At 35.8% G+C, this 18,608-nt stretch overlaps 1 protein-coding gene across 1 annotated transcript; it reads right to left on the minus strand.

Annotated features, from left to right (window-relative positions):
* Positions 1-5,536: 5,536 nt before the first annotated feature.
* On the minus strand, positions 5,537-17,881 carry LOC104901609 (uncharacterized). Its single transcript, XM_010689198.4, has 4 exons — positions 17,326-17,881; positions 10,392-10,620; positions 6,058-6,182; positions 5,537-5,840 (listed from the first exon to the last, which is right to left on the minus strand). The coding sequence occupies exons 1-4, from the start codon at positions 17,725-17,727 to the stop codon at positions 5,757-5,759; spliced, it is 840 nt and encodes a 279-aa protein (XP_010687500.1). The 5' UTR covers positions 17,728-17,881; the 3' UTR covers positions 5,537-5,756.
* Positions 17,882-18,608: the final 727 nt, after the last annotated feature.

Here is an 18,608-nt window from a genome sequence, read left to right on the forward strand (position 1 = left end):
GCTTGCATACAACAGAGAAATCACGCTACAAAGGTTTGATATTTAATCCCTATTAAACGATTCATATGTTTGATTATGTCTACGATCCTATGATAGATGTTAGGAAATTGTTTCCTAAAATTCCGCTATTTGCATCTATAAATTCCTACAGGTGGTAGTTCGAAGGGTGGTGCGCGAGGTTTTGGCTAACCAAAATAGAAGAGAGAGAGAGATAAAGAGATAGACTTTAGGGCCATCGTTGCTGGTGGTTTCCGGCAAGATATTGAGGGAGAAAAGACTGGAAATGTAGAGGGTGAGTGAGATGCTTGAAGTACCGAGGACATGGCTATTTATAGCCATTGTTTGGGTCTTCTAGAAGCTCAATTATATGAACTTGTTTGATAGTTTTGAAGGAAACCATGGATTGTAAGGAATGTTTCTGAAATTGTTGAATTCTGAAGAAGGTAGGGTAGTTTGTTCGGTGCTATAGGAAGCAAAAGTTGTAAAAGTTTCAACTTGTTAACCAAATGAGAGGAAGGAGCAAGAGAGGTGGAAGGCAGAACAAAGACAACATTTTCTGATTTTTAAAAATTTATTTCTTTTTTCCTTTATTTTATTAACCCAAAAGATTTACGCTTTGCTCTTGCTTTTTACACCTTGTGACGGAGAAATTTTATGTGATTAGTTTGTATAATTAAAAACTTGTATGTTGTTGCCTAGTTAGTTTAAGAATAAAGAAATTTAATCTTCTTGTCATAATTAGTTGGTTAATTAAGCATATTTAAGTTTTTAGGATATCACATAAGCGGTGTCAATTTCTTTTTTGTATGGTAAGGAGAAGTACCTACTAGACCGAAACCTTACATAGGTTAATCCGGCCCACTTACAGGCAAGAACCTGAGAGGAAGGGCAAGTTAAGTAATCACACACCCAAAGTGCCTCTAGTGAAATATGATCCTACAACCTTAAGGTTAAGGTTGTGAGATACAAATCTTACCATTAGACCAAGTACTAGGTAGGTGATTGATGTCATATGTAATCCTATCATCAACATAAAATTAAGAGGTCTACGCGTAGCCTCTTAGGTGGTAAACGCAGGGTGTTCAATAGAGATGATATTTGGCTCTCCCTTATGTTAACTTTGAGTTTTACTCTAAATATACTATGATTCATGCGTTCTTAAATAAGTGTTATGTTGAGTAATTGACACTATTTATCACCTAATGTTGACTTTATTTTCTCGCTGTTATAAACAGAAAAATATATTCAAGTGAGATCTTGTTAAATTCGTCTCAATGTATACTTTTAAAATATCAACTTTTTATAAATTTTACTTGTTCATAATTAAAGATATTAATGACCAAGCAAGGCTTCGCCTGTTGGTAAAGGTTTGGGCTTATGACTTCAAGGTCATGGGATCAAAGCCCACTAGAGGCTATTTGGAGGTGAGGTTTCCCTTACATCTCCCCTCCCTCCCAAGGAGTTTGACCTAGAGGTGGCAATGAGACGAGACAACTTGCGATCTACTCGAGATCGACTCGGTCAAAACTCGGTCAAAGCTCGACTCGAGATGTTAGTGAGTCGAGTTGAGCAACTTGATACTCGACTCAAAAACTCGTGAGAAGCTTGAATACCCAATTATCAATAACAAAATACCTAAATTCAACATTTTTCTACCCTATTGTTGCTTTTAACATGAGACACTTGTAAGCTACTCGAAATCTACTCGATCAAAACTCGACTCGATCAATGCTCGACTCGGTCAAAGCTCGGACAAAACTCGATCAAAGATCGACTCAAGTGAGCTCGACTCAACTCAAACTCGACTCGAAATACTAATGAGTTGAGTCGAGATAGCTCAAACTCAAACTCGACTCGCATCATTGCACCCTACTTTGACCTGCAAATCTGACTGGTTAAACTTGAGCGAGGTACCAGTTCAGTAGGGTCATTCATCTTACCTACATAAAAAAAATAAAGGATCGAAAAAGTACATTGGATTACGTGAAAAGTGAATATTACACTTAGTTAAAAAACGGAAGAAGTGTTAGATATTAATTGATGGTAATAAATTTTCGTTAGTTCCATAATTGCTATTGGCTCATTATTATAAAGGATAATGATGGGAATTGTGAGAAAAATTATTATGAGGCTCCTAAAAAGTTATATTAGTAGATTTAACTCGAGGCTTGAGATGCATACCTAGATTTGATTTAACTCTTGCCAGAATTTGACAAGTGGCAAAATCTGACACGTATGTCAGAAAAAGTTGCAGAGTTAATTCTTTTTGCTTTTCTTCTAACCAAAACACTATCTTTTAGCTAGAGCTTCTCTCACAACTCTTGGCCTCTTGCCAAAACGCTGCATTTTGGCTAAAAGAAAAAGCAAAGAAAATTACAGATCAAGTAGTGGGCTCCACATAACACCAACGCCTGATCATCATCTCACTCATCCTAGCAAATATTTTGCTTTCAATCACTCCAAGATCTTATTTCGAATCATGATTAAAGCTCCAAAATTTAAAATTACAACGCGTGTTGCATACAACGACCACACACACAATTATAGGCGTGGGCGCGCGCTCGACACCTTATCTCATTTTCAAATGGTCATTTCTCACTTGTTTCTCATCAAAATTGAGCTTTTGACTAGGCATTGGAAAGATATTGAGGCAGAGTTTCATCTCTAACTTGAATCTTCCTAAATATTAAGTGTGCTAAGAGATATGACCTTTTGAAGCTGACCCTTGTGCACAAGCTCTTATGAACAAATAGAGTTACTCTTATCAACAAATGGAGTTACTTATATGAATATATGATTACTGTTAGCAATAAAAGGTTGTTACTCTTATAAACAAATATGGTTAATTGTATTAAAAAAAAAAAGGGAATACTAATCAGTTTACGTTTATGAACAAATCATGTTACTCGTATAAAGAAAATAAGTTACTTTTGTGAACAATTGGGGTTACTTGATCAAATCGGATCATTGTATGATTAAATAAGTTAATATTGTTAACTCTTGAGGTTACCCGTATGAAAAAATGAGGTTATTTTTGTGAACAATTGAGGTTACTAGTATGATTAAAGATGGCTCGTCTTATTATTTAGTGAGGTTACTTATATGAAAAAATGGGGTTAGTTTAGTGAACAATAATTTCGGTTACTTGTATGATTAAATAGTTAAGTGTTAAATGAGGTTACTCTTATGAACAAATGAGGTTACTCGTATCAATAAGTGGAGTTACACTTATGAATGAGAAAAGAGTTACTCATTTGGATTAATGAGGTTACTAATCAATTTCCTCTTTTGAATGAATGAGGTTACTCGTTTGAATAAATACGATTACTATTGTGAAACTTTGGGGTTAATTACATGTGGTTACTCGTATGATTTATTAAAATTACTTTGTATAAATAAATGAGGTTACTACTATGAATTGGGTTACTCGTAAGACTTAATAAGATTACTCATTGATTAAATGACATTAAATCAAATTTTTGGAAAAGATGAAGAAAAAAGAAAAGAAAAGCTAAATTATAAGCCTTGTTAAATGTTAATGGCCTACATCTCCCACAATTCTCTTTCTCCCATGATTAAGCACTAACAATTCTAGGCAATTGCTTCATCTCCCATAATTCTCTTTCTCTCTCCCCCAACTTGATCATCATCTACTCTAGACAAAGCATTCTGATTTTTGAGTTGTCAATGGTTGCTTGAGTTATAAAATTCAGATTAAAGACCTTAAAGATTTGTATATCATCAATTACCAAATTGAGGATCGGAAATTGAAGAAATCCCAAATTGGGGGTTGAAAATTTTCTCCTGAGTTTGGCCCTGTTCTTCTCGCTAATCCTCTCCTCAACTTTCTATTGTTCATCTAGCTACAAACATTTTCAACTTCATACCTTCAAAAGCAAACCTTCAACCATGTAAATAGTGGTGCATAAGTGAAATATTCAAAAGCATTTGTTGTTAAACTGACAGAGGAAAGAGAAAGAGAGAGAAAAAATAGTGGTTGATTGATGATTGAGGAGAGAGAAATAGAGAGGAATGAGTAAATGATTGATTGATGATAGAGGAGAGAGAAAGAGAGAGGAAAGAGAAAATGAAAAAAATGGGTGACACTGGACCATGTGAGGATTGAAGAATGATATCCTAAATTAACTAGGCCTTTTTGTCTCTTCATATTTTTTAACGCGTAAAATGATGCATTGGCTTCATTTGGGCTAAGAGCAGCCTTACTCAAAATTGAAAAATAAGATCAAAGTCATCAATCTTGAGAAAAAGCCTCTTAATGGTGATTGAGAATAAGATTGTGGGATGAGTGGGGATGATTGGGGAAAAACAATATATGGGGTGAGTGAAAACTTGATCAGGCATGGGAGTGGGACCCACCGCATGGTCTGACAAAAAATAATTTTTTTTTTGGCTTGGGGAAAGCTAAAAAAAAATAAACTTTCGTCAGATTTCTGACGCGTGTGTCATTTTCTAACTCACGTCAGAATTTGACACTTGTCAAATTCTGACAGGTGAGAGAAATAATACAATTATAAATATTGAAAATGCAATATCTTAAAAAATACAAAGCGAAAAAATAAAAAAATTACCAATGGCTCTATTTTTCTGAGATCTAAAATTAGAGACCCATTTTGTAATATTTTGGATAATTTTTTTTTTCTAGCTATTTACTAATTTTCTATAATTTTGCTTATTTTATATGAAATATATTCCACTTTTACACTTTTAAAAAAATTAAAATTTATTTTTGTGCATTTAATTTAGTTAATGCTAAAAACGCTAATTATGTATTTATAAATAAATTTTTTTTATCAATTAGTAATGAATATTTAATATTATTAAAAAAATAAATAATAAAAATATTGTATAGTGGTGATGGGGGTGATGAGAGAGACAAAGTAGTTGGATGGGGTACAAAAAATAGTTGAGTAGGCAAAAGTAGTTGGGATGATCTTTTTTTGGTTCATTGTTAAGAAGATAAGTGGGAAAAGATTGTGGGATGTTATTCTTTAGAGAGAGAAAGTTAGAAAGAGAGTAGGATGATCTTTTTTCAAGAATCAAGATTGTGAGTAATGATGCTCTAAACAGTCTAAGCTACACGAAAGATTTTTTATGTGGTTTACCACATCAGAATTTGTGTTAAAAATAGGCTCAACCTATTATTCTAGCCGTGAATGGGGTGCTCCTAGAAAATCTAGGCTACATTTTTGTCACTTCAATTCCCTTTATCTGACCTCGAAATTTATCTGCTTCAATCTTAACTTATCAAAAATATTTGAACTCGTCATAGTCATGAATTAGATTGGATCCTTTGACTAGCCATAAACTTGCCAATCCTAAACCGTGCTTATAATCACTTATAAGCTTCTGCCTTGTGTCATTGGGTGAAGTGGGACGAGGCAAAGTGTCCTCATTAGGCAAGTTCAATCAAATTGATCAATTTTAGGAAAAAGACTTGGATACGATGTTCATTTTAAAAATCTGAAGCTCGATTGCCTTTAAAAATAAATTCATGCGGCGTAATAATATCGCTAAATTATAAAAAAGCTGATAAATTAATAAGGTACCGTTTTACACTTGATTTTAAAATATATTACAAAACATAACCAGCTATCCCCTGCTCAACAATATTAGGCAAGAAAGCTGATTCCATTGCTTTGACAGCTGAAGGCACCGAACAGACTTATAATCCATCATCGCATTCTTAAATTTGTTCCAAAAAGTGGTAACCCAGCTCCTGAATGATTTTTGCATCATCAAGCCAAGCTTGCTTTCTCCAGACTTGCCATGTATGTCATATAAACAGTCCACAGATACGAAAATGAATTGCTCACTAGCGGCTGCCAAAACAAAATTGGAGAGGAAGTTACAAAATCAAGCTAAGAAGGCTAGGATGAGGCATAAGCTTTACAAGTCAAAACTATGAAACTCGAAATTTTCTGCCCCTATTGCTGGTTAAAGATTATCGAGCAATTTCCTGGACTTTCTCATTAGGCGATGTACATGCATCGATAAGAACACCAGAACATATCACTTACAAGCTAATGACTGTCTTACCTGTAAATGGACAGGTACAAATTTGAATGTGATAAAATCACACATTGGCCAGTACATAACACCATTTAGCATTGTTGGAAGTAAATCCCGCTTTAATCTTGCGACAATTTCCGTGGCATCTTCACCTAAATAACAATTATTGGCAACATAAATATAATAAACAATACATATAAATAAGGTTCACCCCAGCAGTTCAACACATTGCATTTCCAGATGAATTTCACCAAAACAACACTGTACAAGCCAAACTGAGTATGGAGCATGATAAAAAACACTAAGACAAGTTCCAAAACATAAGGTTCACAAAAATGAGTAGCAGATCTGAAAGCCAGGGTCCTGATCAGGCAACTAGAGAACATTTGAAGAAAACCTCTCAAGGCATCAAAACATTCCGCTTTAGAAAAAAAGTTGTCACCCATCTTTCACTCTGACACGTAAACTCTGCACTTAACTGAATACTATCTGTCCGTACACCTCTCCATATCAGTACAAAAAAATTACGCAACAGAGGAAGATTTCCATATGATGGCAAACAACACCAACAAACTCATTTTTTTACCTAAATTTTAGGACCCTATGTATGATACAGCTATCAAAGATGGAACTGGTACAAACTCAGTTTGTGCAAGCAGGGATTGCATGCAATCTTGAAAAGTTCTGAAAGTGATCCTCACCCTTTAGTACCCAGATTTTATCAGACAAAACCTTTCGGTTATCCGTAGAGATATTTGAATACCTTAGGCATATATCTATTAGCTCCTAATGCGCTGTTGGTCGTGTCACTGCAATGTACAATGCACACAGTGATCATCCAGATCAGTAAACCCATGCGAACCGACTGTCAGGACATCAGCCATCATTAAGGCACATTCTTATGCTCATTATGAAATACAAAAGCATCAGAAATAGATACACCATACATCATACATGTCGACTAAAGTTCTCTCGAGATATTATCAGAAGCTGTAGACCTAACAGAAAATGATGAAGCACGTTTTTTCTGTTATAATGTCTTATCATGCATTCATGCTACATAGTTGGATAATGACTGATATCAGTACAGAAAAGTGTGAGTGGGTCAGACATGAATTCTGAGAAGAATATAGTGTTTAATTCCAATTAACATCGATGGGAAAAAAAATAGCCTCTCACTTAACTGAACAACATTCTGTTCAGCACAAGAAAAAGAAATAAAGGGGACATGATAGAAGATGAAAAACTGTTCCACTTAAGTGAAAGTAAATAGTAACAAACTATACCTCCAAAACAACTCCTCTTCCAAGCTCATTACCATATGGTATGATAGTCATTTTTATATTATACTTGTCTGTATCCTTTCACAGAAATGACAGAAAAATGTAACGTGCAGATTGATAGGTTTTAATTCTGAGAATGCTGGTTGGTATCCTACATGTAACCGATCACCACATGGAAATGCCCAGGAATCTCGTGGAACAACAGCAAGAAGGAGTGACAAGGTCGGAATAAGTACAGGACCAGCAACTCTAGACGATGATACAAGCTCAAGTCTTATTCTACAATGTGTTTGATAGAATGGATTCCCATTATATAAGACTTTTATGAAGGCAACACCGCAACATCCTATGTTACCTTTCTCAAGATCTGCACTTAATTCATATATTTTCCCAGCTAAAAGTAATCTGGAAATACAAGTTTACTCAAAAACTTTCTCACCTATCTATCCAATGATCATTTATTTACCTCTCCAGCCAAAAGCTCTCTTGCCTCACATATAGGGTTCCAGATCCACACCCCTTTTTCTATGTCAGAAAAATTTACAACTTCCTTTGAACTCTGTAGAAAGGAAGTGATTCAACATATGAATCCTTGTCTAACAATTCAACTTTTTCTCCAACAGTCGCCTTGACAAAAGTAACTTAGTATGACAACCAAATTTTCAACTGCTTTCATTTTGCTTGTTAAGCTTCAAACAAATGTAGATTCAGTCCACAACCACAACTACGATGATTGTCACCTCATAGATTTCCTCCAAAACCAGTACTACTATTTAAGAAGCAGCCTGCTGCTGATAAGCTACTGTCGATGCATTTCGTACTCATGTGAGCATGAAAACTGCTCAATATGCATCTATCACCTTTGAATAACTTCATCTGATAGTTTTGCATCATGATACTTTTCTTCAACACAATATTTGTGGATTTCTTCCAATCAAGTTCCTATATCTAATATCCAAAAAAGGACTTACATATGATTTTATCGTTTGTTCACAACTTCTTGAGGAAATCGTAAAATTTCATGCACTTTAAAGTTCTTATAAATTAATAATACACTCCCGTTGTCCCTAAAACATAGCTTCTTTTACTTTAAACACATATTTTGAGGAAGGTCAAAATGCACATAGAAAAAAAAGATTTACTCGCAAGCCCAAATTACAGAGAAAAAGTAGTGGTAAAAACTTGACCAAAGATAGGATAGAGCAAAGAGTTTGAGACGGACTTAAAACGCACCATTTTGGGACGGAGAAAGTGTTCAAATAATTGAACTTGAAACCTAATATATATATATATATATATATATATATATATATATATATTAAAATATAGAAGTGAGTTCATATGAGAATGCATACTTACATGAGAAATGAGAATGGATTTTACACGCTATAACTCTAATGAACAAGTGATGTAACTCTAATGAAAGAGTGATGTAACTCCAAAAAAAAAAACAAAAATTAGAAAAAATATTTTGAAAAAATTTTTTTTTTTAGGTTTGAATTTTTTTTCAGGGGTATAACTCTAATGAACAAGTGTTGTAACTCTAATCCAATCTTGTGGTTGAGATTCATTCTCATTTCTCATATAAAGAGCATTCTCATGTGATCCTGCCTCTCTCTCTCTATATATATATATATATGTTAAACAAGCATAATAAGCAACTTCAAAATTCTTGCTATGAGATCTCTTCTGATAAACTTATTGTAACTCATGGAGCTCTTAAAGATGCTAATTACGTATATATTTATAACCAATAAAAACCCTTCATTTTATTACTTCTATCTTATAAGTTACTCCGTTCATATTTTAGTACTTGACCAATTTGGTTTGGCACAATGTTTGACAAAGGATGACATGTGGTCCAAAAAGTTAGATAATGGGGTGTAAAGTAAAAAGTAAGTAGATATTATATTCATATAATTTCATAGGAGATAGTGGGGTTTTGGTCAGAAATTATCGTTTGAACACAACCCATTCAAGGAAATGGTAAAGGATTGTGAGACATCATAAGGAAAGCGGGTGAAGTATTGCAAGACAGAGCAAGTATCACCCTAGCTTTTTCTCACCACTTATCAATTTTTTCAACTAGAAAAACAGAGGAAAAGGCATTGATACAATCCCCCCAACACACACATTCACTACTAGAACATACGCTACTCTAAGTCTCTTGCACTCTTGTGCTTCATTCTCCATCCTCATGAACCTTTCATAGGTCACACCTTTTTTTTCATTTTGTCCAACTACAAGAGATCACAAATCCGAAAAGCCAGATCACCCAAGCACCCACCTCCATTTTTCACTATAATTCTACACGAATTTGGTCATCAATTTATACAAGGTAAAGCAATTCAGAAGTGTATATTATTGTTGAACTGTACAGAGAGATTGAACATGTACTAATGTTTTAGAAAGGATATGGTAATGCACAATTAGTAAAGGATGCTTTGACTGTGCAAATATATTACAATCACATTGGTGACATTTAGGAAGGCCATATTAGAATCATAGATTGATTTGATATGGTATCCACTTAAGTAGCCAAAGGTAAGTCATAAACTTCTCTCAAAGTGCTCTACCATAGGATGCGCCACAAACATGTGTTGACAACTTCACAGAAGGATCTGTTGAAATATCTATTACTGACTAGGTATAAACAAAGCTTTACTGGACACACCAAAGCCTTCACTCCTTCATGGAACATGGTGGCGGATTGCATAAGACACGCTAAAGTTTAAAAAAGGATATTTATGTCTTCTTGCGACCAAACCAAGTACAAGCAAATTTGTTTGTAGAATTACTACCACAGGTCTGGTTTCTATGTGAACCAATACTGTTATTCAAATTGACACTTATTGCTAGCTCCTTCAACTGCTACTGCTACATATTATCACCCTATAGACCATCATGTCATCGTAAAAAACATTGCTCATTCTGCCAATATTAACAATGGCACCAAAAATAGTACTCGCCTACTGCTTATCCTACCTGATTTACTTGGAAGATAACGCAAGACATATGACAACATCATATAAATTCAACATCAGTAGCTTATATAACAATGGGATATAAAAATCATACCTTGCAGAGCAGCATTCATGGAAAAGAAAACAACTGTCATAAATGGTCCGTAAACTGTCTGCCCCAAAGCCATTTTCTTCAATGTAGTCACTAAGTCTCTTCCTGGAAGAATTCTTGACATAAAATTGAACCAATAATGCAGTGTTGGTCCTAATATTAACAAACCATATCCAGCCATGCGTAGTGTCCTAATATAATCATATGGCTCAGAAGATGGCAATCCAATTGTCTGTAACAATTGAACCACACCATATTAGTATATATGCGATTGAAATATAAGGAAATAAAGAAATTAAAGATAGATTTCATCTAAAATATAGCCTTTTGTCAATTATATGAATGAAATTAGTGATTGTTTGTTGAACATTGGAAGTCATATTTCCTAGTCAGTTCTTTTTTCAATGTAATAGCAATATAGCATTTCCTAAGACGTTCAAGTATCTGTTTGGTTGATCATGAAAAGTTCCACCTACCTAAGGGCACATACATTAGTAACTTCCTCCATTCTATGGAAAGCCGAACTTCCTAGAAAGTGTCATTTCTCCCGTTTTGCCAACCAAACAACTCCACATTCTTCCACTTCCTAGGAACTTTAACCCCATGTTTTTAATGTCAGCCAAACAAGCACAGTGCACAAAACCAGGTTTCCCTAAGATGAAACACAAAGTCTAGACAAAGCTATAAGAAATAAAGTACACTATAATTCATGTATATCCAGCAATTAACAGCATATAAGCTTTTTAACACTTCCATTCAAAATGCTACCTTAGTTATTCTTATAATCCCTTCCAAATTCTTTGGCATTCATACTATACACTCACCAAACGTTGAGCACGCCTCAACTTCATTATACCAATATTTTCTAAAGGTACATCGAAAAAGTTCATTTTCTACAAAAGGCAATCACTTTGATAACTTCTTTACTTTGTTGTTTGATTCAAAACTTTTCCTGGATTTGCCGTCATAAACTGATAACAAACATATATGCATAAAAAGCTACATCAGAAGAATTTCAAAACAAAGCATAATTTCTACAATTTCTGAAAAGAGGAGAGGTATAATGGTAGTAGTATAATAAGTATAAGTATAAATACTAGTAAAAGGCTGCTGAGCACCATGTTAGTGCGTGTCCTTGTACTGATCCAAGAATGATCATATGACATCATACATTGATGACTCATTGTCCTATTATAGCTGTTATTTTTGTCTTTCCTAGGAAGATACTAGAAAGGTCACTCTCTTAGTAGAGGACTATATATATCCTTGTATCTACAGCTGTTGGGGCAAGCTTTTGAATGAAAATGAAAACAAATCAAGAGAGATCAAACTTGAGAGAATTACTGAATGAATATTTGCTCTAATTATTTAGCAGTCTTCATGGTATCAGAGCTAGGTTATAAAAAACCTTCTCTGACTGCTACCTAAATATCCCTTCTTCCTTTTCAAAACCTCCTAAAATCTTCATTTTTCAAACCAGAAAATATGAGCACCAAAATAGAAACCACAAGTCCTTTATACCTTCACCCATCTGATGGGAACAATTTCCTTCCTATTGAAAAACTCCAAGGAACAACAAATTATAGATCTTGGAGACGATCCATGGAAATATCCTTAGCTTCTAAAAGAAAGTTGGGATTTGTCACTGGTGCAGTAAAGAAAGAAACTACAGATGCAGTGAAAAGTGAAGCATGGGATACATGTAATAACATGATAATATCCTGGATATTGTCATCTGTCTCAGACTCCATCAAAAGGTCTGTCATGTTTGTTGAAAGTGCTAGAGCAATATGGATACAGTTGGAGAAAAGATTTTCTCTCACAAATGGATCTAGAAAATATAAACTTAACAAAGAAGTTTATGAAACCAAACAACAAAACAAACTCATCAGTGAGTATTATACACTCATGAAATCATTTTGGGAAGAGTTAGAATCTCTAAACACTCTTCCTGCTATCACTACTGTCACAACTGAGATTACAACATTTATTGAAGCTTTAACTGAGCAGAAGGAGGAACTGAAATTATTTCAGTTCCTAAATGGGTTAGATGAAGAATATGGGCCTCAGAGAAGCCATATTCTCATGATGACACCCCTACCCTCTGTTGAAACAGCCTGTGCCTATATGGAACAAGAGGAAGCACAAAGAGACCTCCTTGTAAGTGTGAAGGAGGAGAAAGAAACACTTGCTATGTTTAGCAAGGGCACAGGGGGAGTTTGTTCAGCCTGCAATAAGGTTGGTCATACCAGGGAAAAATGTTGGACTATAGTGGGGTATCCTGTGGGACATCCTAGACATCACAAAGGGCAACAAGCCAAGCCTAAGTGGAAGTCTGGTACTAGAAATAACCAGAGATGGAGCAAACACAAACAGGAAGGAACCTCAAGAGTGGCAGCAAATGTTCACAGTGGAAGCCAAAGTGACATGAGTATAGATTATACTCCACCTATCACCACACAACAACTTGAGCAACTTCTCAAATTGTTGCCTACACCTTCCAAAGCTGGACCTACAGACACAGATGATGAAATAGACACATCTTACTCAAGTATGGTCTTTTGCTATCTTGCTGAAAGTGTGCATAGTGAATGGATAGTGGACTCAGGCGCCTCTGACCATATGTGTGGTGATTACAATATGCTGATTGATCCTGTGGCAACCAAACATGAACCTAAAATCAATCTTCCTACTGGTGAGACCTCTGTCATCTCTCACACAGGGAAGGTTAGACTCAGAAATGGGTTAACCCTTAACAATGTGCTTTATATTCCTTCATTTAAGCATAATCTTATCTCTGCAAACAAGTTGTGTATTGATGCTAATTGTAAGGTGGTGTTTCAATCTGAATTTTGTATAATACAAAATGGAAACACCAGTACTGTTGTTGGTGTGGAAAAATGCACCAATGGTCTTTACTATCTACTGAATGAGCCTGTTCAGAAGACTCTTGCTGACCTAAATCATCTTATCAAGTCACCCTATACCAGAACCATCACAAAAACTACCAACAAAAATGCCCTGAATAGCTCTTCCTATCACAACTTACCTTCCACTCTTACCCATGTGCCCACTCTCTCCAAAACTACCCTATGGCATTACAGACTAGGACATGCTCCAATGTCAAGAATTGGGAAAATAAAGGAACTTGACATAAAAGAAAACAATGAGAGTGAAATTTGTATAACCTGTCCCCTAGCCAAATTCACAAAGCTACCCTATCCTACCAGTGAAGCCAGAGCAAAACAAGTTTTTGACCTTGTGCATATTGATACTTGGGGACGTTACAAAGTCCCCACAAGAGCTGGATACAAATACTTCCTAACTGTAGTAGATGACTACAGTAGAGTGACTTGGGTTCACCTACTCAAATGCAAATCTGATGCATTTGAAGCCATAGAAACATTTGTGAACATGGCAAGGACACAGTTTGAAAAAAGAGTGAAGGTCCTGAGATCTGATAATGCACTAGAATTCGATGACAAGAAGTGCAGACCATTCTTTACAAAGCTGGGAATTGTTCATCAAACCAGCTATGTTGACAGACCTCAGCAAAATGGGAGAGCTGAGAGAAAGCACAGGAATATCCTAGAAATGGCTAGATCTCTGAGGTTCCAAGCAGGCCTTCCTCTACAATTTTGGGGTGACTGTGTACACACAGCTGTACACATTACCAATAGACTTCCCTCATGTGTGCTGAAAGACATCACTCCATTTGAAGCCTTGTATAATGAAAAACCAAAGTACAAACACTTGAGAGCATTTGGATGTCTTGCAATGGCATCAAACCTTCAATTGTGAAAGATAAATTCCAACCAAGAGGAGTACCCTGTGTCTTTATTGGATATCCTTCAGATCACAAAGGATACAGATTGTTCAATTTGCTCACAAGCAAGACCCTTGTGTCCAGGGATGTGAAATTCCATGAAAACATTCACCCTTATCACATCATCCAAACCACTTCTTCACAGCCTAAGCCTAACAACAACACTGATCTTACAAAAACCTCACCCATTGCCTATGAAGAAGAAGAACCTGAACTTGAACAAGATCTCCCTTCAAGCCAACCTAGCCCACAACCTGTTCTAAGACAATCTACCAGACACCACAAAACTCCTGCCTGGCACTCAGACTACCATATATCAACCCTTGCTTCCTCTATGAAACCTAAGCCAAATCAAATCCACAAAATATCTGAAACTGTGACATCTCCCAAATTCTTTTGCTTCATGACAAACTCAGTGAAGAGCATGATCCAACTCACTTCAGAGATGCTGTGAAACATCCTAAATGGAAACAAGCCATGGATGATGAACTGGAGGCCTTGGAATCTAACAACACTTGGGAGATGTGTGATCTGCCAAATGGAAAAAACCCTATTGGGTGTAAGTGGTTGTACAGAACTAAGTACAATCCTGATGGAACTATAGAAAGAGCTAAAGCTAGATTGGTTGTACTTGGGAATAGACAGAAGTATGGAACAGACTACTTGGAGACCTTTGCTCCAGTAGCTAAGATGGCAACAGTAAGATCTCTCCTTGCAGTTGCAGCAATTCAAGAGTGGAATGTACATCAAATGGATGTAAAAAACGCATTCCTCCATGGAGATTTAGAAGAAACTGTGTACATGAAGCCTCCACCTGGCTACATCAAGGCTGGGTTTAGATTTTGCAAAGATCACAATGATGATACTCACCATGCAAACACTGGACAAGTATGCAAATTACTGAAATCTCTATATGGGATTAAGCAAGCCCCTAGGCAATGGTTTGCCAAGCTCAAAACAGCCCTCACTTCTCACAATTTTAATCAATCTAAGACTGATTATTCCCTCTTCACAAAGCATGATGCACTTGGATTTGTTGCAATCCTAATCTATGTTGATGATCTTATCATCACTGGTGATAACATGAATGCTATTACTTCTGCAAAACAGGTTTTATCATCACAGTTTCATATGAAGGATATGGGTGAACTGAGGTACTTTCTGTGAATTGAGGCTGACAGATCTTCACAAGGGATTTTTTTGTCCCAGAAAAAATATGTAACTGATCTCTTGCATCAATATGGAATGCAACATTGTAAACCTTTGAAGCTGCCAATGGACTCTCATGTGAAGCTCACTCACTCTACTGGCTCACTTCTCTCTAATCCTGAACCATACCAAAGATTGGTAGGAAAACTCATTTACCTGACTCTTACTAGACCTGACATAACATACACAGTTCATGTCTTGAGTCAATTCATGCACCAACCTACATCTGCTCATTTCCAAGCTGCTAAACGAGTGTTGAGATACCTCTCTAACACCATTAATCAGGGCATCTTACTAGCCTCCAAATCTGCAGCCACTCTTCAAGCCTATTGTGACAGTGATTGGGCTGGCTGCCCCAACACTAGAAGATCCACATCAGGCTTTTGTATCCTACTTGGGAGATCTCCCATATCTTGGAAAGCAAAGAGGCAAACTGTGGTAGCCAGATCAACTGCAGAAGCAGAATACAGATCAATGGCACTCACCATTTGTGAAGTTATGTGGATAAAGCAACTGCTCAAAGATCTAGGCCTAAAATCTTCTGGATCCACTCCCATCCTATGTGATAATCAAGCAGCATTGGCAATAGCAGCTAATCCAGTCCAACATGAAAAGACAAAGCATGTTGAGATAGACTGCCATTTCATCAGAGATCAAGCTCAAGCAGGGACCATCTCTCCTACCTATGCGTCCTCAACTGACCAGCTAGCTGATATATTCACCAAGATTCTCCCCACACAGCAGCATCAGCTAATCCTATCCAAGATGGGAGTTCACTCTGATCCCTCACTCTCAGCTTGAGGGGGAGTGAAAACAGGAGAGGTATAATGGTAGTAGTATAATAAGTATAAGTATAAATACTAGTAAAAGGCTGCTGAGCACCATGTTAGTGCGTGTCCTTGTACTGATCCAAGAATGATCATATGACATCATACATTGATGACTCATTGTCCTATTATAGCTGTTATTTTTGTCTTTCCTAGGAAGATACTAGAAAGGTCACTCTCTTAGTAGAGGACTATATATATCCTTGTATCTACAGCTGTTGGGGCAAGCTTTTGAATGAAAATGAAAACAAATCAAGAGAGATCAAACTTGAGAGAATTACTGAATGAATATTTGCTCTAATTATTTAGCAGTCTTCAATTTCCAGTTTTTAGTTTTATGAATGTAAAAATCATACTCCTTCCGTCCCAAAATATAGTTCCCATTTCCATTTTTTCACGGTAATTTATGCAAGTAGGGATAGTAATTATTTTTTGTTTATTTAAATAAATGTTGTATGGGAAAAGATAATTTTAGGAGAGAGAATGGAGTATAATTGGTGAAAGAGCATTAATTGTAATATTTTAGTTGAATAAACAAAGGAAAAAACAAAATTCAAGAAGCAAATAAATGATGGGACACGGTTTTTCTAGACCAATTACGGAAAAATGTAGAACTAAATATGGAAATGGGAACTATATTTTGAGACACCAAATATGGAAATGGGAACTATATTTTGGGACGGAGGGAGTATGATATAAGAGGCATAATGAACATAAAATTAGTCATACTTATACTAAACATGTCAATTTTGAAAACTTGCAACCAAAACTACATTTTGTGGTTTCCATATTTTGTTTTCAGTATTTAGAAGGAAAACTGAAAACCCAAAAGAAAAAAGATAACTAACAGGATAAGCATCTCCAGATGAAAATCTCTGCCAAAAATAACGAAAAATTCCCTCCCTAATTTACCAATGTCAAGACCAACTTTTCCATTAATACAACAACAAAATCAACCAATTATTTTCGCAAAATACTCTCACGTTTAGTATAACACCAGGTCAATTAACCAAAACATTAAAAAAAGATTATAAAATAAAATAAAAGTACAAAGGATATTGAATGAAATTCATACCTGAGAGGTTAAGTCGGCGGCAATGTAAATAAAAGAAGAAGTAACACTTTTGGTAAGAACAGGGCGAGATTTAATCATCCCTAAATACCACTCAATAACCCTAAATCTCGATAAAATCGATGATTTTGTTGATGTTGATGAGAAATTCAATGACCCAAATAAAATTGGTGAGGTAGGAACGTCAATATTTTTCCCTGATTTTCTAAACAAATTCGAAAATCTGGAGTAATACTTAACATAACTTTGTTGAAATTGTTGCTGTTGTAACAATTGATGATGATAATGATGAGAAACAGTATGCTTGGTGTTATTGCAAAAATGATGATGTTTAATTTGTTGGGATGAATTAGAGGTTAAATAATGGCGGAAATTGCCAAGATTTTGTTTGCGTAGAAACGCCATTTGCAAGATTTCGAGTTGGGAATTTTGTGTATTTTTTTTTGAGTTGGTTAGAAACTAGAAAGTTGAAACTCTGAAATGAAGAACAGAAGAAGAAAGAAAAAGGGTTTTTGAAGGGTTTGGAGTTTTGAGGGTGAATATGTGGAGTGAGGTTACGTAGTTATTTGTTTGTGTTACGCGTGGCATTTGGGAATACGCTGTTAAGTCTGTCTGTTGTTGACTCGTGGGCTTTACTGTTTCTGAATGGCTGGCAATTGGAGAAGGTAATCCGGATTACTTGGAGATTTGGAGTTGCACCGTCATGGCATTATTCACCCCTGTTGCTCTACTTCAGTTTGGACTTTGGACTAAAGTTCGATTACACGGCGCGTGGAGGTCATGCGCGTTGCGAGCATCACACATGTCGGTCTGGTATATAGGGAATGATAAGTACTACCTCCGGTTTTTTATTATGTGTAACGATTTGATGTAAAGTAGAGAGGAAAATGCCTAATCGTTGCAAATAATAGAAAACGGAGGTAGTATGATATATTAGACTGCTAAGACAATCTATATTGGGTCTTTGACTCTTTTCTATCATATTTTTGTTTATCCAATCTTAATTAAACTTATCTAGTTGATTTGAACTTTTCTATAAACATATATATTAGACTTATTAGTTATTATTAGACCTTAACTGAACTTATCTTTATTACATAAGGGAAGGGGGGAGCAACGGTGTCCTCTTTTGAACTGACTATTTTGCCCCCTTCCCTTTCTAAATTACAAAAGGAATCTTAATACCAAAATGGAGGTCAAACAAAGCCACCGGAAATTAATTTCAACAATTCTGTGGAAACTTTACAAATCTATTACATAAGGGAAGGGGGGAGCAACGATGTCCT

Source organism: Beta vulgaris, chromosome 8 (assembly GCF_026745355.1).
Source record: "Beta vulgaris subsp. vulgaris cultivar EL10 chromosome 8, EL10.2, whole genome shotgun sequence".
Lineage (NCBI taxonomy): Eukaryota > Viridiplantae > Streptophyta > Magnoliopsida > Caryophyllales > Amaranthaceae > Beta > Beta vulgaris.